Source organism: Microtus pennsylvanicus, chromosome 3, assembly GCF_037038515.1.
Source record: "Microtus pennsylvanicus isolate mMicPen1 chromosome 3, mMicPen1.hap1, whole genome shotgun sequence".
Classification (NCBI taxonomy): domain Eukaryota; kingdom Metazoa; phylum Chordata; class Mammalia; order Rodentia; family Cricetidae; genus Microtus; species Microtus pennsylvanicus.
Genome location: NC_134581.1, coordinates 75,029,610 through 75,055,514, shown reverse-complemented (window position 1 = coordinate 75,055,514; position 25,905 = coordinate 75,029,610). Strand labels below are relative to the sequence as shown.

Sequence of the window (25,905 nt, the reverse complement as noted above, 5' to 3'; positions counted from 1 at the left end):
CACTCAATTTCTAAGGCTCTTTTTTTCTTCTTCAAGACAAGGTTTCTCTGGCCTGCCATCCAATAGCTATATGGGGCTACATCTACACAAAACAGCTGGGATGGAAGATATTCTGAAGGTACGGAAACCCAAAAGAGCCAGTTATCTGAGTGTAAGCTACAGGTAACAGGAGTCACTACTCCAAGCATTAAAATCAGGTGACTGTTGGTGTGAAGAATGGAAAGACAAAACCATATGGGATGTTCTGTGAAAAACTCTAAACACTGAATTTATAAAAAAGGGTCAAAGGTCAGATTATGGTTTATTAATTATCTGTAAGGCCAGGCATGGTAGGGCACACCTTTAATGTGAGCAGGTGGGGTGTGGTAGGCAGATTGCTGAGTTCCACAACACCCCGTCATAGATCTACTCAGGGTTACTTCTAACTACTCACCCATCCTACTGTACTGCCCTGTGAGAGGGACTCAACTTGGTACATTCAGTTCCACAGGACATAAGATGAGCAAAGAATCCAGTTTGTTTATAAGGTAGAAAAGCCCACCCCTGCTTTTTCCATTGGAATCTAAACTATGATAAAAGAGACAGACATCAGTGAGTTCGCAGTGAAATGTCGTCTTTTATATTAAATAAGCACTGAACAGAATGGATTCTAGTCAAGAAGCCTTTAGCAAACACAGTCTTGGGGAGGTCCAGTCAGCCTGCTGCAGTGGTCGCGAGGAGGAAGACCACAGACAAGCCCCACTCACATGAGGAGCTGGCCATGCTCCCTTTCGTGTCTACTTTCTTCACCACTGTAATAAATAGGAAACTAGCAATGTCCATACACCTCAGCACAGATAGGCCCCAGGCTTTAGCATACAACTAGAAGTGGTCAGACTGAAAATGCAAATAGAAATTTTCGACTTCTTTAACAATGAGAGCTACAATTCTTAAAGACAGGGCATGAGCTACTCAAAACTTACTTTGCTGGGTGAAGAATTTTGACAGAAGAATCAGGATTAAATAAAGTTCCTCAACAGTCCTACCATACCCTACATATTGGCCACAGCACTGCCAATGTAATCTGCAACTTGCAAGGGCAGCCAAGTCACTTGCAATCGATCATCCCTTTGGCAGGGCACCTCCAACCTGCCATATTAGAGACATGACCCCTAGCACCTGGAAGGTTCAAGGGCATCCACAGCTACATGATAAGTTGAAAGCCAAGCTGTATTATACTGAGAAAGGAACAGAACATCCAGGGATGGTGGAGTAGGCCTGCAATTCCAGGGCTGGGGAGAGAGACAAGAGGATCTAGGGAAGCCAGGGTACATGTAGACTCTCACTAAGGAACCCCACCTACTAAGAAAGGATTATCTGTGCTAGCTGCCTAGCCCCTTAATCACAATGATAAACTAAGACACTTCATGTAGACACTGCATTCAGTTCACATCTTAAAAAAAAAAATTACAAGGACTAACCGGTTCTGTCACTGAAGCAATCTGGGATGTCAACCAAAGAAAAACCAAGAAACACTTTTCCCCCCTAAAACAACATAAGTACACCTGGCAAGAAATGACAGTGGACTCAGTATCTGCACGTTAGCAATAGGGCTGAGTTTTATTTAAAAGGCTAGTGGTTCAAATACTATTGCTTGAATAGCTCTGGTAGATATAAAATGTAGTAACATCTGAGGTTTATACACACACGCAGCAGCTGAAGGTCAGCTCCTAAGACTAGCTCATCCTTGGTCAAGAGAAGCTGTAAGCGCATGCTGCAGGAGTGACCTAATGGGTTCATTTGGACCATACTCCCACTCTCTGAGGAACACAGAAACACCTGGATAGAAATGTTCTTTTTACACACAAAATTCTGGCTTAATTAGATCTCCTTTCTAAAATTATACCTCAGTTCAGAAAACAATATCTTGAAAAACTCAAGAACTTGGGCTACTAAAAAAATAAAAGGGAATTTGAATGTAGTAAACAATTTTAGTAAACACCATGTGTATTTTCCTGTCGCTAATGAAGACATGATACATTCACAAGACTATGCATTAAAATAAATTCCTACAAAGAGGTTCATCGGGAAAAAAACACCTTCCTAAATTATATCCTTCTCAGTCAGGTGCAGGTCTCAGCACAAACCAGCAACTTCTCTAACAGCCCTAATAGCTGCTTTGAAAGCAGAATATAATATAGTCTAGATCATAGCTACTGAATGTAACCATTAAGCAGAATCATGGAAGAGCACATTTAATGGGTTACTTCAACCCCCAACCTGGTCCAGTTTAAAATTTTTGTAGATCCAGCTTGTACAGGGTCTATATGCTACCGGACAACCAACAATCTCCTGTTCTCTCAATTGGCAGTTTGTGTAGCTCAAGAGCAGACCGTTAAAATCTGGATGAACACACATTATATAAGGTGCCTTAAAAGTTAAATAAGCCACCTGCATGGTGGAGTGTGCCTTTAATCTCAGTCCTCAGGAGGCAGGGCAGAAAGACCTCTGTGAGTTCAAGGCCAGTCTAATCTATATAGCAAATTCCAGGCTACCCAGAACTACACAGCAAGACCCTGCCTCAAAAACTAAAAGACAAACCTAGTTCTCATCTTTACTAAAATGGTAGAATAAATCCAGCATATCCAAAGCGGGGCAAGGTGACATACGCCTTTGATCCTAGCACTGGTGAGGCAGAGGTAGGCTGATCTCTTGAGTTTTGAGGCCAGCCTGGTAAACAGAGAGAGTTCTAGAACAGCCAGAACTACACAGAGAAACCCTGCTTTCAAAAAAACCCCAAAAAAGAGAGAACATCTACTATGAGAGCAGCTTCACTGTTTCTTGTGGAAAAAGCCAAATATTGTTTTACTGATAGAATTTAAGAATTAAACCAATTAAGAAACAAACAAGACTAGGGATTACTTCAGTGGCAGAGCACTTGCTTAGTATGTGCTAGGCCCTGGGTTTGATCCGGTACTGTAAAATATATCTATCTATATATATATAAAATGAAAACAAACATATACACCTTAAGATAATATATAAAACTTGAAATAACATCAGGCATTATGGAATGGGAAACAATTCTGATCCCCTACTCCAAACGCTAAAAACAAAGGAAACCATAACAGGTGGGGGGGGGGGGGGGGGGGGCGGGGGCGGCAAGACAACCAGAACTCTGAGTAACACTACACAGACCCTAACATCACAGAACACCACACGGAATGAGTTATACATCAATAAGATCATCCTGACAGCAATGCAACTCCTAGATTAAAAATGAGTTAAAAGCTTGCAATGTAATTAAACCCACCTGCAAAGAGATGAAGGGGAAGCAGAGGAAAGGCTGCATGCATGGGTCTATTACAGACATGATATTCATTCAGCAGCATACAAATAATATCCCATGGTCCCCAGAACTTGTTTCACTGCTAGATTGAGAGGAATAAACTTGCTTGTTAACTATAGCATCTTTCATATCTGAGTGACAAGCATGTTTAATCTGATGCTATTTGCTAATAAAAATACCGAGGATACAGGAATCAAACAAAACAACACAACACACGAACTCATGAACCTTAAAACTGGACCAAAAATAAGTTTAAAGCCAAGTAGATGTGATAATTATCACATATGACATAATCCATAGAAAAAAGGGCCAAGAAAACAATCTTCATATTGTACTCGTGCTTGATGTTGTCCTAGGAAAAACAGTGATACTTCGACAAATGTGTTATATACAACAAAAAGTCCCCTTCTGGTTTTAAATGAATTTTTCTTGGCTAATTTTTCTCCTGTGCCAAACAAACCTTTATATACAGGACCAGTTTAAATCCCTCCTCCCCTTCAAACATTAGATACAAGCATCCAGGAACATTGTACAATGCAAAGTGCCATAAGGATTCTGTAGTGCCAGTGGTGTAAATGATCTGAGGAAGCTGGGATGTTGTTAACACTGATGGGGCCAGTCAAGCAATGGTGGTTTGCTTCTCCTCCGGTGTTTCCTCCAGCAACTGCATGATCAGTTCATGGAGGGGTTTGCAGATCTTTGCATAGCCCCCTCCTGTGAGATGAAGAAAATCAAACATGTCGTGGCAGGAGATGGCACCGTCCGAGTGCACGAAGCCCCCGTCCGTATCCAGGAGCTGCACATTGGCAAGCTTCGGCAGGGAAACCTTGAGAAGCTGGTTCACCTTGGCATTCTTTTGTCTTAAAGGGTTGGGCTTCTCCCCTCGAGGTAACAGACCCTGGGGCAGAGCACAGAAGAACATTAACAGAGAGGGTTATTTGTTTTTCTTTACTTCTTTACAACTTCCAGTATTCCTGGCACTCATACTCTACCTTCTAAAATACCCGACTATGGCAGTTTGTTTTTTCGTTTTAAATATAATTTATTTTTATTTTATGTGCATTGGTGGGTTTTTTTTTTTTTTTTTTTGCTTTTTCGAGACATGGTTTCTCTGTGGTTTTGGAGCCTGTCCTGGAACTAGCTCTTGTAGACCAGGATGGTCTCAAACTCACAGAGATCTGCCTGCTTCTGCCTCCCAAGTGCTGGGATTAAAGGCGTGTGCCACCACCGCCCGGCAGGTGTTTTTCCTATATGTGTACTGGTATGAGAATGTCGTAAGCCCTGGAATTGAGTTAGAGACAGATATGAACTGCCATGTGGGTGCTGGGGATTGAACCTGGGTCTTCTCAAAGAGCAGTCAGTGTTCTTAGCCACTGAGTCATCTCTCCAGCCCTGACTATGGTAGTTTTATTTAAAGCTGACCTGTTTGTTCTTTTTGTTTTCTCAGTGTCTTCCTCATTGTGTTGCTAACTGTTGATACTGTTCACGATCAACTCTTCTCCATTCTAAACATTTTATAATTATTTTTATGTGTATGAGTGTTTCACTTCCATGTATGTCTATGTACCACATCTATACCTGGTACCTGAAGAGGACAGAAAAGTATGTCGGATGTCCTGGAACTGGAGGAGTTACAGATGGCTGTGAGTCATCATGTGGGTACCAGGAGTCGAACCTGGATACTCTGAAGAACAGCAAGTGCTCTTAACTTCTAAGTCACTCTCCAGCCTACCACTCTGAACACTTTAGCCAAGATCTTTTTTAGAGCTTCAGAATTCCACTGAACTTCCACTTACAGGTCCCCACAGCATGTCAAAGAGCTGTTCATCATCTTCTTTTTAAACTGTGCTCCTTGTCCATTATATCAACTGTCATTCCAACATCCCAAGTCTCTCATCTCACATTCCTTATTCATCATGGAATCACTAAATGTTCACATTCTAAATATTTCTCTAATCAATCTCTGTCTTCTGAGACAGTTTCTCGTGAATCCCAGGCTGACCTCAAACTCACTACATGGCTAAGGATTACAGGCATATACCATCACATGTGATTTATGTGGTACCAGGAATGAAATACAGGGTGAAGCCTGTGTTCAGTTCATGCCCAGCAAGCACTATAACAAATGAGCCACATCCACAGCCTCCATCTTCTTTTTCTTCACTATGATAATATATATTACCTTTGTTTAGAAACTTAATGCTATTCATCTCAATTCCTAAAATATCTCCCACTGGTTCTCCCAAAGCCAGTGTGTCCTCCCTTCAATTCTTTCTCCCTATACTTTGTCAGGAGAACATAGCCTAGACACACCTATCAATGCCAGAGAAAGATACACTACAATATTTATAAGAAAGAGAATTGGAATCAAAGCTGTCTTAATTAAACACATAAATTAATGAATTACATACCTGGCAAGATAAATGTATCCTAAATTAATTCTAACTTGCATATTAATGATCTAATACAATTTTCAGATAAATCAACGTCTACATACTATTGGTAAAGAGAAATATTACATGTCAAGGGCAAGATTTTTATCAATGCAAAGTAGAGGTAGTCTTCAACAGAAGATAATTGGTTCCATTACAGAAGTGCTGCCAGACATCGCCATCCTCGTAGCTGGTCAATACCTAGTGATGGCACAGGAGTCAACTGCTATTCTGGTAAAAAGTTTTCCCCAGTTTCTCCTATAGGGTATGTGAGATGTTTTATTTCAAGAACAGGTTTACTGTGGGTCCTTTATTTTTACTAACTTGTTCTTACTGGTAGGACTGGGGACTGAAGCTAGGACCTAACGAATGCAAAGCAAGAGCTCCACCATGAGCTACAGTGCCAGTCCTTATCGTGGATTTTATATTCCAAGTATGCTCTAGTACATATTCACTCTCTCTCTTTCAGTAACGTGTTGGGGCTTTGGTTGCCAATTTAGTTATGATTTTACAGTTCCCCAAAAGCCACAAAGAATTCTTAATTTGTTACACTGGTCTATCTCCCTCTATATTTGCTATGCTAAAACATTTCAAATGATGAAGTCCGTCCTAAAACTGAGCTTGTTACTGTTAAGTGCAAACTCCGGGACTAGCAGTGACGACACATGCCTGTAATCCTCACAGTTTGTGACTAAAGAGTAGGAGTTAAATATCTTCAGCTACATACTGAGTCTGATGCCAGCATTGGCTACAGAATACTCTGTCTCAAGGAAAAAAAAAAAGGAAAAAGGAAAAAAAAGAAAAAAAGTTGAAGGTTCTACCTAATATGTCACACGCTAACAATGCTAACATTGCAAAGTCAGGCTGAGATAGAAGAAGTAACCAGGAAAGATGACCAGTAATCAACAAACACTTTGTTCCAACTCTCAAGTCATAAAAAACAGCAGAATGATTATTTCTCATGATCAGGGCAACATATCTACTGGTATTTACAAACAAGAATGAGAAAAAATAGCCATTGAGATGGTTCAATGAGAAAAGACATTGCCAATAAACCTGATGATCTAACCTCAATCCTCAGAAACCATGTGGTAGAAGAAAAATCAACCACCTTTAGTTGTCTTTTGACCTTCATATACATACACAAGTTTCTACAGCACAAGTTTCTACAGTACACACAAAATAACTAATTATAAAAAATATAAAAAAAGTTTTTGTACTTGCATAACATTTTCCTTAATCAAAGTACCAAGGTATACTGGTTGATTTATTTCCCCCTTTGATTTTAAATGATTGCTAAAATAAGACATTACAATCCTGGCCACAAAAATGGCTCAATGAAGCTGGGTGGTGGTGGCACACGTCTTTAATCCCAGCACTCGGGAGGCAGAGGCAGGCAGATCTCTGTGAGTTCGAGGCCAGCCTGGTCTACAAGAGCTTGTGCCAGGACGGGGTCCAAAGCTACACAGAAACCCTGTCTCAAAAAAAAAAAAAAAGGCTCAATGGGGAAAGTGCTTGCTGCCCATGCACAAGAACCCAAGTTCCCCAGAATTCATGTAAAGCAAGATACAGCAGCCCCCTGTAATCCCTGCAGTGCTATTCTGAGCTGGGAGGTCAAGACAGGAGGATTCTTGCAAGTTTGTGGGTCAGCTAACCTGGAATACGCAGGGTGGAACAGAGATGTCTAAAACTAGGTAGAAGGCAAGGACCAATATCTGAGGTTGTTGTGCAACCTCCACATGTGCATCACTGTATTCACACACCTACATAGAGACACATACATATGTGTGTACACAGGGATAATTTAATCCTTTTAACTTTTAACAACTCTTCTAATTCTGCTTCTTTTAGACTTTTTCCAAATATTTGGATATATATCCAAATGAGTGTATGTTTAAGTAACCACAGGTTTTCCACCTCAATACATCATGGTCTTTTTCACATACCATTCATAAAGATTTATTTATTATTATGTATACAACATTCTGCCTCCATGTATGCCTGCAGGCCAGAAGAGGGCATTAGATCTCATTACAGATGGTTGTGAGCCACCAAGTGGTTGCTGGGAATTAAACTCAGGTCCTTTGGAAGAGCAGCTGGTGCGCTTAACCTCTGAGCCATCTCTCTAGCCATCCACTCAGTTTTAATATGATCTGGGCTAATGTACTCTAGGATCATTCCCAGAGTACTTCCTCATTTAGGTTACTTCTAATATTTCAGTATTATTGATAAGAGCATATCAGTACCTTTATCAAATTTGACTTTTTATAAATAAATTCGGTATTGGGGATCAAATCTAGGGTCACACACATACTATGCAAATACTCTACCACTGAGTTATATGCCCTCAGCTCCTTAATATTCACTTTAAAACAAAAGGATTTTGGAGGATTTTCAACAATTTTAAAACAAAACAATTTTAAAACAAAAGGATTTTGTTCTAAAGGATTTGGGAGGATTTTCCCTGCACCATTCATATATCAACACCCCCAAGAGGCTTTTTTAGAGCTAAACTCTCAAGTCACAATATACCAGCATGGAATAAAACACAGAATGCAACAGTTACAAGGGGGTTGAAGAGATAGCTCTGTGGTCAAGAGCACTGGCTGCTCTTCCAGAGGTTCTGAGTTCAATTCTCAGCAAACATATGGTGGCTCACAACCATCTGTAATGAGATTCTGGTGGCCTCTTTTGCCTGCAGGCATACATGCAGACAGAACACTGTATATATAATAAATCATTTTTATTTGAATCTTTTTAAAATTGTTTTATTGAGCTATATGTTTTTCTTTGAATTAAATCTTTAAAAAAAATTAAATGCCATGAAGTAAAGACTAAGATCTGAAGCTGGCAAGATAATTCACCAGGTAAAAGCTGTCATGAGGGCTGGAGAGATGGCTCAGAGGTTAAGAGCACTGCCTATTCTTCCAAAGGTCCTGAGTACAATTCCCAGCAACCACATGGTGACTCACAACCATCTGTAAAGAGGTCTGGGGCCCTCTTCTGGCCTTCAGGCATACAGACAGAATATTGTATACATAATAAATAAATAAATAAATAAATAAATAAATAAATAAATAAATAAATAAATATTAAAAAAAATTAAAAAAAAAAGCTGTCATGATACCTGATGATCTGAGTTTGATCCCTGGCACCTACATAGTGGTAGAAGAGAACTATTTCTTTTGTTGTTGGTGGTGGTGTTTTTTTGAGAAAGGGCTTCTCTATGTGGCCCTGGCTGTCCTGGAACTTGCTCTATAGACCAAATTGGCCTCAAACTCACAGAGCTCCACCTGCCTCTTCCTCCCAAGTGCTGGGATTAAAGCTGTCAGCATTATCAAACATTCAGTGAAAACTTTTTTTTTTTGGGGGGGGTTTTCGAGACAGGGTTTCTCTGTAGCTTTGGTGCCTGTCCCGGAACTAGCTCTTGTAGACCAGGCTGGCCTCGAACTCCCAGTGATCCGCCTGCCTCTGCCTCCCGAGTGCTGGGATTAAAGGCGTGCGCAACCATTGCCCGGCATGCGAAAACTAATTCTTATAGGTTGTCTTCAGACATACCAGTTAAAAAAGATCTGGCTCTTTGGCACCTACAAACTAAAACACAAACTACTAGTAATAGCAAATACATCCCTTCATGACCTTTTGTCCTAACCATCCTGCCCTTGCAAACAACTATCAGAAATTGCTTCCACTTAAAGACTCCATATTGATGAGAGACACCATTTTTTAAAAAAGACTTTTCAGTGAGTGACTCTAAAGATATAAAAGTCTCCTCCCAGAAAGACTACTCACCAGCACAATGACTTTGGCCTGTGGCTGCCTTGTATTTATAAGCTGTACAATTGCCTCAATTCCACCTGCTACTTCTTCTGCTGTATTTTCATGGTTGTTTGTTCCTACCCAGACAACAATGACCTATAATGAGGGAAGAAAAAAGAGGGGAGACGATGAAGATCAAGGAATAAAAGAACATAAAACATTTAAATGAAAACCTATTTAAAAAAACAAACAAACAGAGAATCAGGAATAGGTGAGAAGGCTCAAAAGGTAAAGGGATTTGCCAAGAGGCTTAATGACCTAAGTTCAACCCCTTCAACTCCTTGGGTCCACATGGTACAAAGCAGCAATCAATTCCCACAAAAGTCCACAAAACCCCACAGTGCCACAGTATGTTCACTCACATTTGCATGTGAAGACACAAGTAAAATAAATTGAAAATTCAATAAAAATTAAAAAAAAAATCAAAAGAAAAATGAGCTTCTCAGATGATGTTGGGTAACTTCAACTGGAAAACTGAAAATAAAAGTGAAATGGCTCCTTGGGTAAAGGTGCCTGTTGCCAAGTCTGGAAATCTGAGTTCAATATCCAAACCCAGGTGGAAGAAAGAGAAAACCCATTTCTAAAAGGTGCCCCCTGACTTTTACACACACATTGTTGCACATGCATGCATACACATGAAATAAATGTAATCAAATTCCCAGAAACAAAGCCTAGTGGCTTATGCCTAATAATATGGTTGAAGATAAATAAACAGCTATAGCAAGATGGGATTTAAAGGAACTAAATCCTGTCACAGTAAAGACTTCCCTGGTTACAAATACTCTAGCAATAACAAGAGCATGCAGGAGTGCAAAGGCTATAAACACACAGGTGCACTCAAGAAAGGAGTCACTAGGATGGAGGTTGGATGTAGTTTTTTTGTTGTTGTTAATTTTTTTTATTGATTTTTATTGAGCTCTACATTTTTCTCTGCTCCCCTCCCTATCTTTTCCCTCCCCTTCAACCCTCTCCCAAGGTCCCCACGCTCCCAATTTACTCCAGGAGATCTTGTCTTTTTCTACTTCCCATGTATATTAGAGCCATGTACGTCTCTCATAGGGTCCCCATTGTTGTCTAGGTTCTCTGGGATTGTGATTTGCAGGCTGGTTTTCTTCACTTTATGTTTAAAAGCCACTTATGAGTGAGTTCATATGATAATTGTATTTCTGGGTCTGGGTTATCTCAGTCAGTATGATGTCTAGCTCTGTCCGTTTGCTTACAAATTTCAAGATGTTATTTTTCTCTGCTGTGTAGTACTTCACTGTGTAAATGTGCCACATTTTCCTTATCTATTCTTCTGTCAAGGGACATTTAGATTGTTTCCAGGTTCTGGCTATGGCAAACAATGCTGCTATGAACATAGTTGAGCACATGCTGGATGTAGTTTTAACAATGTTTTCTCTACTTGTATTTAAAGGCATGCACCATATGCCCGGTGAAAGCAACTTTCACTAGGGCCTCTCCTTTGTTTTTTCTTTTCTTTCTCTTTAGGGGTTGAAAAAATTATATGCAGTACCCCAACCACAGATGTTTATAATGTGAAAAGACATTACAGATTCATTTGTTCACATATATCCCCAGCTTTTTCAGAAGAACTCAGAGATCTTGGCCATATATTTGTTTATGTGCCCAGCATTTCCTGAAGTGAGACATTGCTCTGCTTCCCACAGTACTGCCCAGGCATTCCGAACCTCTGAGCATCAAACTGACTCCTCCTACTGAAGAGTCCTAACAATCACAATACAATCCAGCCAAACAATAGACTAGGTCCTTTTTAAGTCGGTGCCTCACTATTTTCCTAAACACAGATGTTTCCTATACACAAGCATGAAGGAAAGAGCAAGCATGAATCAAACCTTTAAAGAAGCAATTTTTCACTACTTCAAACAACTGTACTTGGAAGACAAGACTAATCCTATCTTTTAAAAGTATGTTTCATCACCTTAGGCTTAATGTTCTCCAGTTCTCCATTCTTTAGTCTCCATAAAACATGTCGTGTTGTATCTCCCCCAATTCCAAAATTAAGTGCATGAAGTGGGGAAAACAGCTCTCGCCAAATCTAAAAACAAAAAACTTATTTCAGTTAAACTAAAAATCACTGGAAATACAAGGCCTTTAATTGCAATATGATTTAATACATATAAAACTAACATCTTCCACATTTTTGTTGTTGTTTTCTTGGGACAGGGTTTCTCTGTGCAGCCCTGGCTGTCCTGGAACTTACTCTAGGGCAGGTTAGTCTCAAACTCAGAGACCCCCCTGCCTCTGCCTCCCTAGAGGCGGGATTTATGGCATGCACTACCACAAACACTAATCTTCTACATTCTTTATTCAAATGTTAGCACCAAAAACAATATACCATTCACTTAAAGAGCTTTGAGATGCTAGTGTGCAGTGATTCACTTCTTTGTTTGTTTGTTTGTTTGTAGACAGGGTTTATCTGTGGCTTTGGAGCCTTCCTGGGACTTGCTCTGTAAACCAGGCTGGCCTAGAACTCAGAGATCCACCAGTCTCTGCCTCCCAACTGCTGGGAGCCTGGCATGACTTAGTTCTTAATGCAGCACTGAGTTGTAGCTCAAGAACCTACACAGCCCATTCTAATACCCACTGAGATGAGAAATCAACATCCTAAATCAAGCTCAATAAACATTTTTTCATGAATTTGACTATTTTTAAAAAACTAAATGATGCCAGGTGATGGTGGTACACGCCTTTAATCCTAGCACTGTGATCTCTGTGACTTCAAGGCCAGCCTGGTCTACAGAGAAAGTTCCAGGACAGTCAGGCCAGGGCTGTTATATAGAGAAACCTTGTCTCAGAAAACCAACCAAACAAACAAACAAAATAAGAAATAAAGTTGTATTTTCTTTTAAGTTTCCTTTGGAAGATTGCCCAACCCAACCCTGAAAATATTTGGAAACGCCTATTACAAAAATATACAAGTTTCAGGGCAGGGTGGTGCACTCAATCTTAGCATTCAGAACGCAGAGACGGACTGGTCTACAGAGTGAGTTCCAGCCAGCCGAGGCTACACAGAGAAAGCCAATTTCTACCCCTACCCTCACCCCCACACAAGTCAGAAAGTGGTAGAACACAAATATGTGAGAATCATGAGCAGGACAAAGCAAATAGAAGAATCAGACATTACCACCAGGCAAATATTGCAAACATCAAGCTACTCAGAAGCGAAGAGCAAAAAAGGGAGTTTAGCTACAAATAATACTAGCCCAAGAATCCCACTAGGTACATCTGCTCATAGCACTAGAACATCTGTCAACCCTGAGCCTAGGAGGTCAGTTTAGAATCAAAGTCTGTAAGTTATCAGTGGACATATACAGGGAGTCAAGATTACCCGATTTACCTCGTACTGCTGCATCAACTGAACCATGGAATCTCCCACAAACAGCACGTCCGGCTCTTTGTCTTTACAGTCCAGAACAAACCTATTATGCTGGTTTATAGAAGAAAAGCAAGAAATTGGTATTTCTCTCCTTTTGCAATTCGTTGGCCTAAAAGTAACAGCTGTCCAACCAGGTCCTTTAAAACATTAGTTATGGGCAAGACCCAGAGACCCACTCCCAACAATATAAAACAAATAAGTAAGCAAGCAAATTAACCAAGCCACCCATCCTTTTCAGGCTAGTCTAAAGCTGCTTTTTTTCTCTAGTTAACTGGAAATTATTTTCTACCAATGCCATACTGATTATTCTATTCAAGAAAATCACAATTTCACTAAATCCAGAATAGCAAAATGCTTCATTTAATTTAAAAAACAAAACAAAAAAACCTACCTTTCCCCCAAATTAGGGGGAAAAAGAAGGCATTTTGGGGGCTATCAAGATGATCCAGACATATGCATAAGTATACACTGATGCAAACTTATTGTTATGACATTTTCTAGATTTGTTTCTCTCTCTCTCTCTCTCTTTCTCTCTCTCTCTGGTTTTTCAAGACAGGGTTTCTCTGTAGCTTTGGAGCCTGTCCTGGAACTAGCTGTTGTAGACCAGGCTGGACTCGAACTCACTGAGATCCGCCTGCCTCTGCCTCTCGAGTGCTGGGATTAAAGGCATGCGCTACCACTGCCTGGCATTTGCTTTATCTCTTTATACAGCTATATATTTGTTAAATTATTTGAGATTTTGTTGTTGTTTTTGAGACAAAGTCTCACTATACAGTCCTGGCTAGCTTATAACTTGGTATATAATAAACCAAAATGGCCTCAAACTCAAGAGAGATCCACCTGCCTCTACCTGAGTGTTGATAGCTAATGCATGTGTCACCACGCTCAGCCTCTTTCGTTTTTGAAACTGTCTTGAATACCCCAGACTAGCCTTGAATTCCTGTATCCTTTTGCTTCTAATTCCCAGTTGTGCTGGGAAAATAGATGTGAGCTAATTCTTTTATTTTTTTTTAAAGAAAGTTTTACTTTACTTAGGGCTGCATATAAGCATGAATGTATGAGGGTGAATGAGGAAGCCACTAGAGGGCATCCTATCCCTTGAAGCTGGAGATTCAGGTGTTTGGTGAACCACCCAAGGTGGGTGCTGGATCTGAACTCCACACTTCATAATAATGTAGCAAGTGTCCTTAACTGCTGAGCCATCTCTCTACTTCCCATGACTCAGGTATTACAGCAAATACTTACAAGTTAGAATGTTCTTTTATGAAACCATACTAAGAAAATAAAAACTAGCCATTAACATCTATTATCCAATCCATATCAGGCTTTACAGATTCTCTAAAGTATTACATTTATCTTTGAACTAGGATCTAATTAAAACCCACGTCTTTTTTTCCTCCTCAGCTTCCTCTTGAAGTAGATGCCTAGCTTGTAGATATAATACATATTTTGAACAGCTGTAACATCCAAATGCAAAACTGTCAGCAGATCAGGACTCAATCCTTTCCAGTCTGATCTAAGTTGAAAAGCAGGAGGAACCCAGCAGGAACTGCCTGACTATTTGCTTTTTAAAGTCAGGTCTAACTATGTAGCCCAGGCTGGCCTTTAACTCCTAGTAGTGCTGCCCCAGTCTCCTGAGTTTAGATCATTGGCAGTGCTGCTGAGCACACCTGGTCAAGAAACTTTTTTTGCTATGCAATGGTGGCCCACACCTTTAACCTCAAAACTTGGGAGGCAAGAGGCAGGTGGATCTCTTTGAGTTTGAGGCCAGCCTGGTCTACAGAGAGGACAGGCTCCCAAGCTCTACAGAGAAACCCTGCCTGGAAAAATCAGAAAGAAAGAAATTAGATAGCTCTAGGTTCAGTGAGAACATTGTTTCAAAAGGTAAGGTGGAGAACAATCAATTGAAGAAAACACCAGATCTCTGGTCATTACATGCATGCAAACACATGTTAGCTCGTGCATGCACACACATATACTAGCATACACACAAAGTTATCCATCCATGCAAGTAATCCATATGCACCAACTTTTACCTGAGACATCCACCTGTCATCTCCTTGAATATCTTCTGCTGCATGTGGAATAGCTGCTGGGTTTGAGTCTCCTTGGCTCATTCTACACCTGAGGAGAAATATCTGTCATGTTTCATTTACTAACAAGAACATTAAAAATACCAAATACAGTCAGTTTTTGAGACAGGGTCTCACTATGTAGCTCTGGCTATCCTGGAACTTACTATGCTACTGGCCCAGTAAATATTTATGTATTTATTTATTTTAATTTACGTTTTTCAGGACAGGGTTTCTCTGTGTAGCCCCAGCTGTCCTGGAACTCACTAGACTAGACGAGGCTGGCCTCGAATTCATAGAGATCTGTTTAGTACTGCCTCCCAAGTGCTGAGATTAAAGGCATGTATTACCACCACCTTGCTTCTTTCTAAAAATATTTATTTCTATTTATGTAAAGATGTATTATGCTTATATGTTTGTACATCAAATTTGTGTAGTGCCCACAAAAGTCAGAAGAGGGGGGTCAGATACCCTGGAATTGGAATTACAGAAGATTGTTAAGTGCCATGTGGGTGAAGGCAATTGAATTGGGTCCTCTGAAAGAGCAGTCAGTATGTTTTGTGTTTTTTTGTTTTGTTTTTTTGTTTTTCGAGACAGGGTTTCTCTGTGGCTTTGGAGCCTGTCCTGGAACTAGCTCTGTAGACCAGGCTGGTCTCGAACTCACAGAGATCCACCTGCCTCTGCCTCCCAAGTGCTGGGATTAAAGGCGTGCGCCACCATTGCCCGGCTCGTGTTTTTTTAAAAAAATTTTTGGAAGGTTAATTTATTAATTATGTATACAGTATTTTGTCTGCAAGTATGCTACAGCCCAGAAGAGGGCACCAGATCTCAATACAGATGGTTGTGAGCCACTATGTGGTTACTTAAGAATTGAATACAGGTCATCTGGAAGAGCAGTCAGTGTTCTTAACCTCTGAGCCATCCCTCCAGCCCATACTGTCAGGTTAAAATAACATTTTATTAGGGATTTTGCCTGGGAACTAAAACAGGATTGATTTTCAGCAGAGATGAATTCTAGAACATGATTATATAAGTCTCTAAAATATTACCACTGACTTTAGACATTTTCATGTCACTTATGAAAAGACCATCACATAAAACATTAACCCCATCACTCCTCTCTCTGCTGTTATTAAGATTAAATGAACAAGTGGTGATGTACCCCATTAATCCTAGCATTCTGGAGGCAGAGGTAGATGAATCTTTGTGAGTTCAAGGCTAGGCTGGTCTACAGAGTGAGTTCCAGGACAGTTGGAGTTGTTATACAGAGTGGTGTGGGAGAATTGTCTGTATTCTGTCAATCATGTTTTAAATAAATGCTGATTGGCCAGGAAGGAAATATAGGTGGGTCTACCAGACAGGAGGTAGAGGCAGGGTGGTGAGAACAGGAGAGTTCTGGGAAGCAGGAAGCTCCCTCGACTCCTGCCTAGACCACCGAAGAAGCAGGATGTGACCTGCCCCCTGAAAAAGGTACTGAGCCATGTGGCTAACATAGATAAGAATAATGGGTTAATATACATTGCAAGAGTTAATAAGAAGTCTGAGCTAACGGGCCAATCAGTTTATAATCTTATGGAAATCTCTGTGTGATTTTCTTTGGGGCTTACTGGCTATGGGAACTGGGCAGGGCAGAAACCCCAACAAGCAGGACCTCATGTTACACAGAGAAACCCTGTCTCAAACCCCACCCCCCAAAAGGTAAAAGCTCTGCTCCAAATATACACTTTACCTGACACACCTATCCTATGTTAGTTTTCATGATCACTGATTGTAGCAAGCACAAAATTGCTTAAAAAATTAGACACTTATAGAATAACGAAATCTACATTACAGCCTTTAAGGCTGCTAGAATTATACACTAAAGAATAGAGTAGAGTGTGGGGAGCCTGAAGAGTTGGCTCAGTGGTTAAGAACACTTGCTGTTCTTGCAGAACTTGGGTTTGGATTCTAACACCCATGTGGAGTGGTTCATAACTGGTGTAATTCCAACTCCAAGGGATATGCAAGTCTCCACAGGCACTACCACACACATGGCATACAAACACAGACACAGACTACAAGAGCCAGTCACATGGCTTAGAGAGTAAAAGCACTTGTCATGAAAACCTGGCAACCTGAAATAGATCTCTAAAATTCACACTGCAGCCGGGCGATGGTGGTGCACGCCTTTAATCCCAGCACTCGGGAGGCAGAGGCAGGCGGATCTCTGTGAGTTCGAGACCAGCCTGGTCTACAGAGCTAGTTCCAGGACAGGCTCCAAAGTCACAGAGAAACCCTGTCTCGAAAAACTAAAAAAAAAAACAAACTAAAAACACACACACACACAATAAATAAATAAATAAATAAAATTCACACTGCGAAAAGAGGACCAATTCTGTAAAAATCCATGTTTTTATCTACCTACCTACCTACATACTCTTTTACACTCACAATGGCATTCACACACATATCATACATATGGATGCTTAAAAAAATTACACATTGTGGCACATGTCTTTAATCTCAGCACTCTGGAGGCAGAGGCAGGGAGATCAAGATGAGTTAGTTCAATAGTTTCAGGCTAACCCAGGTTCCATAATGAGTTCCAGGACAACCAAGGTTAAGTAGGGATATTATAGAGAGATCTTATCTCAATAAACAAACAAATAAATAGAATAGGCTGGAGAGATGGCTCAGAGGTTATGAGCACTGGCTGCTTTTTTCAGATCACCCTGTTTCAATTCCCAGCACCCATTTAGCAGCTATCTGTAATTGTAGCTCCTGGGTATCTAACACTCATTTCTGGCCTTCTTGGACACCAAGTATGAACACGATACACAAATATATATGCAGGCAAAACACCCATATACATAAAATGTTTTGAGTAAACAGGACTACAGCAACAATTAGAATCCACTAAATCATCACAGTGACTATACAGTAATTAAGGTACTAATAAGACAAAACCAGGGAAGATGAAGGTGCTCAAATTCAACCCCAACATTCTTGTTTAGAAAAGGAAGCCAGGTGTGACAGCGTGTGCTAATAATCCTAGCTCTGAGGAGACGGAGACAGGCAGATTCTTGGGCTCGTGGCCAGTGTAATGGTCTAGCTTATACTAACTTAGAATTACAGGTTAGAGAGAGACCATTTATTGTCTCTTAAAAATCATGAAGTTACCTGAGTAACTCAAGCTGTGGTGACACATGCCTTTAATCCCAGAATTTAGGAGACAGAGGCAGGTGTACTTCTGTAGGTTGAAGACAGCTTGGTCTACACTGCAAGCTCCAGGCCAGTTAGGGTTACGTATCAAGACTCTGTCTCAAAAAGGGGGTGGTGGGGGTGAATATTAACTGAGGAACACCCAAAGTTTGATGCCTGACCTCCACATGTACTACATGCATGTATGTGCACACACAGAAATACACAAAGACAAAACTAGGCACCAAGGATAAAACCTGGTTAGTAGCATGCTTGCCTGGCCATGCCTGAAACTTTGGGTTCAATTCCTAGCAAAATACTAAATTTTATCAATATAATCTTTATAATCTTATAATCCTAGTTAACACTCAGGGAGGGAGAACAGAAACTCAAGGTCAACTGTACCTAAGACCATCCTGGGATACACAAGGTCTTTTCTCAAAACAAAGGTTAAGTCAAACAGAGTGGCTTTCACCATTCGGGAGATTGAGGGAAGGAAGCTCTGTGAGTCTGGGGCAACTTGATGCCACACAGTGAGTTCCAGGTTACCAAGTAAGTGAGATCCTACCTCAACACACACACACCCACACACACCAAATGGTGGTGCGCGCCTTTAATCCCAGCACTTGGGAGGCAGAGGCAGGCAGATCTCTGTGAGTTTGAGGCCAATCTTGTCTACAAGAGCTAGTTCCAGGACAGGCTCCAAAGCTAAACCCTGCCTCGAAAAACAAAAACAAACAAACAAACAAACAAAAAAAACCCACCAAAGATTAGGAGACAAATAATAGTCACGGGGAGAAAACTGTCTCAGAACCAAGTGGAAGTCTTACCTGTGTTTCAATTTGTCTTCATTGCCCTGTTACAGGCAATGGTTACACACAAGTATATAACTGTCTATGCCATTTTCATGCTAATTTATAGAATTCCCTGTATCAAAGGATGGTGCCTTTTACTACTGAAAGACAAATTTTACATACATCCTACTGCTGGAATTAAAGGTGTGTGCCACCACATCTATCTAGACCTTACTTTTTAATTCTTTTTAAAAATTTATTTATTTTATGAATATGAATGCTCCATTGACTCTATGCCAGAAGACGGCATCAGATCTCACTATAAACGGTTGTCTTAACCTCTGAGTTATTTCTCCAGCCCAACATGCATATTAATTAGTCAAGTTTTATGGGCTTTTTTTTTTTTTTTTTGGTTTTTTTGAGACAGGGTTTCTCTGTGGCTTTGGAGCCTGTCCTGGAACTAGCTCTGTAGACCAGGCTGGTCTCAAACTCACAGAGATCCACCTGCCTCTGCCTCCCGAGTGCTGGGATTAAAGGCATGCGCCACCACCGCCCGACAGTTTTATGGGTTTTGAGACAAGGTCTTGTCACGTAATCCAGGCTAGATTCAAACTCACTATCCTGCTTCACTGCCTCATCCTTCCAAATGCAGAGATTGTAGGTGGTCATCACTGAGGCTATTTTCTCTCTTTTTTTTTCTTTTTGGCTTAAAAAATAAATCCTGGGTTTTTTTTTTTCCTTAAAGTTCCAAAGATTCATCTCATGCATCAGGTCACAATCTATTCTCAAGACCACAGGCCTGAATAAACTTTAACATCTTCTTGGGTCTACAGTTTAATTTAGAAATGGGTTTTCTGAACTCACCCATCAGGTAAACAACTATCTAAAACAATTTAAAATTAACACTTATTAAGAACTTACTAACAGGTGGTGGTGGCACATGCTTTTAATCCCAGCACTCGGGAGGCAGAGGCAGGTGGATCTCTGTGAGTCCGAGACCAACATGGTCTACCAGGGCTGGTTCCAGGGCAGGCTCCAAAGCTACAGAGAAACCCTGTCTCGAAAAACAAAACAAAACAAAAAGGAACTTACTAGCTATGATACCACATCTTTAATCCTAGCACTCAAGGCAGGCAGATCTGTGAGTTCAAGGAAGACAGTTTAGACTTAGTCTTAATCTACACAGAATGTTTCAGGATAGCCAGGGCTACCTGGAGAGACCATGCCTCAAAACAAATAAATAAATAATACCTAAGGAATCTGTTCTATTGGAAAACTATTAAGTAGGAAAGGTAGGATTTGAAACAGAAGTCACACATAGGTTGTAGCTCTCTGAGGTATTCAGAATTGCATTTGTGCATACACGAGATGCCTTGAGAATGGGTTCCAGGTTCACTTATATTTCAGGTACATCTTACAGACAGTGTGTAATACTGTTAGTATACCGAATGTCTCACTATGATCCAACATATGAAGTCAGATATGGAATTTACCACTTGTGGTACCATGTGATATTCTCAAACTAAAAATATAAACCAGATTCAGAGCATTCCAGACCTCTGAATTAGGAATGTAATGTTTGTTCAACTTATTGCTGTTTATGGGATGGTGGGCTTATTTCATTTTGTGGCACTGGGTATTGAACCCAAAACCTACACGTTGGGTGAGCACTCTACCACTGAGCTATAGTTCCATCACTAATCTATTCCTGTTAAGCAAACGAAGGCTATTATTACTTTTTAAATTAAAAAAAAAAATCACATTTAATTGGTGTGTGTGCCATCTTGCCAGCCTCATTCCTTGCTTATTTGTCTTAAAGAACACAACAGTTGGGGCTGGAGAGATGGCTCAGCGGTTAAGAGCTCTAGCTGCCCTTCCAAAGGACTCAGGTTCAATTCCCAGCACCCACATGGCAGCTCACAACAGTCTGTAGCTCAAGTTCCAGATCTGACATCCTCACACCAATGCACATAAAATAAAGTTAAATAATTAAAAAAAAGAACACAACAGTGGACATTATCTGACTTCCAAATGTCTAAACTTTGAGGGTTTTTTTTTTTTTGTTTCTTTGTTTTTTTAAACTTTGAGTTTTTGAGACAGGTTTTCGCTGTGTGACCCTGGCTATCCTGGAACTGCTCTGTAGACAAAGCTGACCTCAAACTCAGAGATCCACCTGCTTCTACTGAAATTAAAAGTGTTTGCCACCATGCCTGGCTTGGCTAGACCTCGATTGTTCTTTCTGGTCTGGCCAATAAACAAGAGATAGCAAGAGTTTATGGCTCAGTTTTCCACTTCTAGGTTTTAAAAATGTTATCAAACTGCGGGCTTCTATGAAATAGTGGAAGTTACTCTGTTGTAAGATGTCTGATGTGGCAGAACACAACATCCAAGAGTCGGAGGCACAAAGCACTTGCACTCAGTTGCTTTACCTTTGTATTCATATTGAAGGAATGGTTTGGAATAGTTTGGAATGGTTTTCAATCTTCTCTCAGTTATAACCGCCTTTTAACTTTAGGCAAGCAAATTTTGTTTCTCGGTTTCTCCTTCCATGTCCCTTCATTTTGTCTTGGGAAAAAATCAGAACTTATGACTGGGTATAGTTTTTTTTTTTTTTTTTTTTTTTTTTTTTTTTTTTTTGGTTTTTCGAGACAGGGTTTCTCTGTGGCTTTGGAGCCTGTCCTGGAACTCGCTCTTGTAGACCAGGCTGGTCTCGAACTCACAGAGATCCGCCTGCCTCTGCCTCCCGAGTGCTGGGATTAAAGGGCGCCACCATCGCCCGGCCTATGACTGGGTATAGTATTGGACACCTGTGATCTCAGCATCTGGAAGGTAGACACAGGTACTTGCACCAAGTCCAGGTGGCCAGGCTACACAGGGAGCCCCTCAAGCAGAATATAAGATTTAGGGTTCAGATGGAAGTGCTTTGTTCAGAGTTTGAGTGATAATAATAAAAAACAAATAAATGAAACAGCTTGGTAAAGTAAAATTTATCATGCAACCTATTCCTGTATAAAACAAGCTTTGTTCAAGAATAAATGGACAGCCAGGCAGTAGTGGTGCACACCTTTAATCCCAGCACTTGTGAAGCAGAGGCAGGAGGATCTCTGTGAGTTTGAGGCTACCCTGGTCCACAAAGTGAGTGTCCATAGCTACAGAGAGAAACCATGCTTAAAAAAACAAAACAAAACACACACACACACACACACACACACACACACACACACACACATAAAATGGACTGAGTGCCAAATAGATTCAGAGTGCTTGCTACCAAGGGTAACAATCTGAGCCTTGACTTCAGAGCCCCCGTGGTGCAAAAATAGAACTCCTCAAACTGACCCACACACACACACACGATTTCTAAATATAGAAAATTTAAAGAAACGGGAGATGGTTAAGAACATTGGCTGCTCTTGCAGAGGACCAGGGTTCAACTCTCAGCACCCATATGGTGATTTACAACCATCTGTGACTCCAGTTCAGGTGATCTGGCGCCTTCTGGCCTATGTTGGCATTGCATACATGTGATACACACATATATATACATGCAGGCAACATATTTATAAACATGAAAATAGCCGGGTGTTGGTGGCGCACACCTTTAATCCCAGCACTCGGGAGGCTGAGGCAGGCGGATCTCCGTGAGTTCGAGGCCAGCCTGGTCTACAAGAGCTAGTTCCAGGACAGGCTCCAAAGTTACAGAGAAAGCCTGTCTCAAAAAACCAAGAAGATTTTAAAAAATACAGAAAATGAATGAAGAAATGAATCAGGAGGCATCCAAAGAGCAACTTATGGAAGTTGCAAAAAATCTGAGTTGCAGGATTCCGGACCTAAGCAGAAGGCAAATTTCTATCCCAGCCACACTGAGAATAGTGGTGCACACCTTGAATGCCAGTGCTTGAGAGGCAGAGGCAGGCATATCTCAGTGAGTTAGAAGCCAGCCTGGTCTACAGAGTGAGTTTCAAGACTGTCAGAATTACACAGAGGAATCCTGTCTCAAAAACCAAACAAGCAAACTGGGGGAGGGGGGAAGATGAAGAGATGGCTCAGCTGTTAAGAGCACTTACTGCTCTTCTAGAGGTCCCCGTGTTTGATTCCCAGCAACTACAGGTGCAGCTTATAACTGTAACTCCATTTCCCAGTGGCAGTGATCAATTCCTAGTAGCGCAAAAAACCAAAAAGCAGCACCCCCCCCCCATCTCACCTTAGTGATTCTTAATAATCTCTTTACCCAACAAACAGCAGGCTTGGTAGTAAAAAAGTAGCAGAAGGGAAGTAAAAGGTGGATAGTTTTGTAAATTTCCATGAAAAAAGTATTCTACAGAGAACTTTAGTTGTCCTTCAAAATTCTCTGTGAAGAGGAAGCAATCCTAATCCGAAACTTTCTGTCCTCTCCACTTAGACCATGACGACACAGAACCAGACTTTCTACATGCGCGGTGTGGAAGCCAGTCCCAACAAAACAATTACCAATTCCCCAGCTCAATTGGATTTTGTGTGTGTGAACCATGAGACTAACAGGGACCTTTGAAATGAGAATGAAAAGATTTCGAGCGCTTCCATTAAGGCCTGAGGCTTTTCATCTTGCTTCAGAGTGCTGGCAGGGTTATTCTGAAGAGAAAGGCAGGCCTCATCAGAATACCCTTCCTCAACCTCTGGTGGGCGGCCCCCCAGGATCCAGCACATCCATAATTTATCATCAAGTGCCCACGCCAACAAATTAATGCGCAATGACTCCCTCCCCTACTACCCCACAAGGAGGCAACCTTTAAGTCAGAACAATGTGCCCAGGGAAGGAGCCTAAAGACAGACACAAAGCCCATCCAAGGCAAAGATTAGCCCGTATTTTCTCTTTCCTCTTTCTCCACCTTTTCCCTCTGGCCCTCTCTCTGCACCCAGTTGAAAGCTGTAGAAAATGCAGCTCTAGGGACCTGCTCCTAGCGTCCAGGTGCTCTTTCCTTTGTCCATAGCCACGCTCTTCAGAGACGCCAAAGCGTTAAGGCTGTGGCTTTTCTTAAGGTTCGGAGAGAATGGATGAAAGGCAGCGCTGGCCTGGGAGCTATGGAAAGCAGAATAATGAGTCACTCTGCCAGGAGTCAATCAAACCTGTAGACCACAGGCTCTGACCAGCTAACTGGCCACGGACGACGGGGGTGGAGGGTGGGCAGAGGAAACACACCGCCAAGAAATCTAGCCACTGACAGGATTCACCAAAATGGTAGGCCATCGGCCAAACCACCAACGTCTCGGCCTCTTCGCCGAAGAGAGTGGGTGACTCTTAAGGCTAGCCTTCTAACAATCCTTTTAGAGTCCTGACAGGGGTCTTTGAGGGTGTTTCAGCGAAGGCAACAGAGAAGTTTCTAATGAGGAGACAGTTTTCGACAAAAAGGAAAAAGAGCGTGATCCGTTTAAAAAAAAAAAAAGCACAACCGAACAACCGAGTCACAGGCTTGGGCCTAGAGGTCCCACCCCAGAGATGGAGGGAAAAGGCAACAGCTGAGGAAGAAGGCAGGAGGCCGGCTCAGGAGACCCGCAGGGCACACACCCGCCAGCCGGAGCAAGACTCGGGTGCCGGAGGGCAGCAGGGACCGCGCCGGGCCCCCGAGGGCCTGTGGGGCGATGGCGCGGGGCGCGGCGGGGGAGGGGCAGTGTGGGGGAGGGGAGCCGGGCCTCACAATACCATCTCGCTTGCGCGTCCCACCCGCGACACTCAAGCCCCAGCTCCGCGGTTCCCGCGATGCACTCACAGAGGCAGAGGGTCCGTGCGGGCCCCCAGCGGCTGCGGCGTCGGCGGGTTGCGCGTCTGTCGCTCCCTTGGTCCCGGCGGCCCCGTTCCGGCGCGCGTCCCCTCCTCCGGCCCCAGCGCCAAGCAGCAGCGCCTCCACTTCCGGTCCCCCTGCCACTCAGGCAAATGGATTCCGGAAGTCCCGCCCCGCACTACGGGGACAGCGGCCGAACTGGCGCGCCACACTTTCCCTCTCCGTTGGCGCTCTCCGCTTGGCGCGCAGGTGACCAACGGTCCGTGCCAGTTTACCGACTTTTTTCTCTTTTTCCCCTCGACTTGAGGGCGACATGAAGCTCCGTCTTTCTTGGGCCTTCCTGTCGTGATAGGATGATGGAAATCATCCCGAGATGGCCTTAGGCACTGTGGAGCGTGACCTCACGCTGACGCCATTCCCTTCTCAGCCACCCAGCCTGGTTTCCTCCACCCACGGGATAAAACGGATTGCAGAAAACGGGGAGAAATAGGCCCGAAGTTAAAAGAAGACCCCTACATTTACGAGCAGAATTTCTATTTCTGTGATGAAATTTGAAATTGTGGGGCCACCTCTAAGGTGATAGCCTTTAGGATGACAGAGCCCCCAAGTCTTTACCTTAAAGATCCATCCAGTTTAGAGGAGTACATGGAGTCAGTATTGAGATTAGAGGTTAACGGCTGGGTAAGTGCCGGACCGGTCAGCACCAAGAGGAGGGGCAAGAGATTGCGTCATCGTCAGAGTTGGCGCTTTTGGAATCATTCAAACCTGTGAGGCCAATAGCAGGACATTCCAAGACCCTGAAACTGACAGTTTGAGGTTGTGCTGGGGAAAACCTTTGAGAATATTGTTGAAACCTGTGAGCCTAAACTATAAAGATAACTAAATTTTCAGATCACCAATGTTGTCTTGTGCTGCTTGTGTTATCTCAAGTCCGAAACAATGTTTTCATCATACCAAATGATTTTGCCATTGCATATACCTCATAACTCTCCGGTAGATACTCCAGTCGCCTATGGTGCACTAGCAAGAGCTCAGTAAGTGCTGTTTCAAGTGTTTTGCTCAAAAGAGTTGGTGTCTGGGAACTTAAATGAGTAAACAGTCTAGAAATACATTGATAAGAG

General features: G+C 41.9%; 1 protein-coding gene across 2 annotated transcripts; it reads right to left on the bottom strand.

The window, feature by feature from the left end:
- Window positions 1–596: 596 nt before the first annotated feature.
- On the bottom strand, window positions 597–25,503 carry Pafah1b2 (platelet activating factor acetylhydrolase 1b catalytic subunit 2). 2 transcript variants are annotated; one of them, XM_075966054.1, is made up of 6 exons: window positions 25,400–25,503; window positions 15,016–15,103; window positions 12,941–13,030; window positions 11,522–11,638; window positions 9,553–9,675; window positions 597–4,226 (listed from the first exon to the last, which is right to left on the bottom strand). In XM_075966054.1, exons 1-6 carry the CDS (start codon window positions 25,429–25,431, stop codon window positions 3,948–3,950), a joined length of 729 nt encoding a protein of 242 aa, XP_075822169.1. In that variant the 5' UTR covers window positions 25,432–25,503; the 3' UTR covers window positions 597–3,947. The 2 variants fall into 2 exon arrangements, with proteins under 2 accessions (XP_075822169.1, XP_075822170.1); XM_075966055.1 differs by lacking the exon at window positions 25,400–25,503 and adding an exon at window positions 24,773–24,929.
- Between the last annotated feature and the right edge of the window lie 402 nt (window positions 25,504–25,905).

Bases quoted from the DNA above. Each gene is read 5' to 3' on its own strand.
- Pafah1b2 (XM_075966054.1), bottom strand. From the start codon at position 25,431: ATGTACTCCTCTAAACTGGATGGATCTTTAAG. The intron at 13,031-15,015 runs GTAAAAGTTGGT...TCTATAAACCAG, and splicing joins ATGACAGGTGGATGTCTCAG to CATAATAGGTTTGTTCTGGA. The intron at 11,639-12,940 runs GTAAATCGGGTA...TTTTGTTTTTAG, and splicing joins AGTTGATGCAGCAGTACGAG to ATTTGGCGAGAGCTGTTTTC.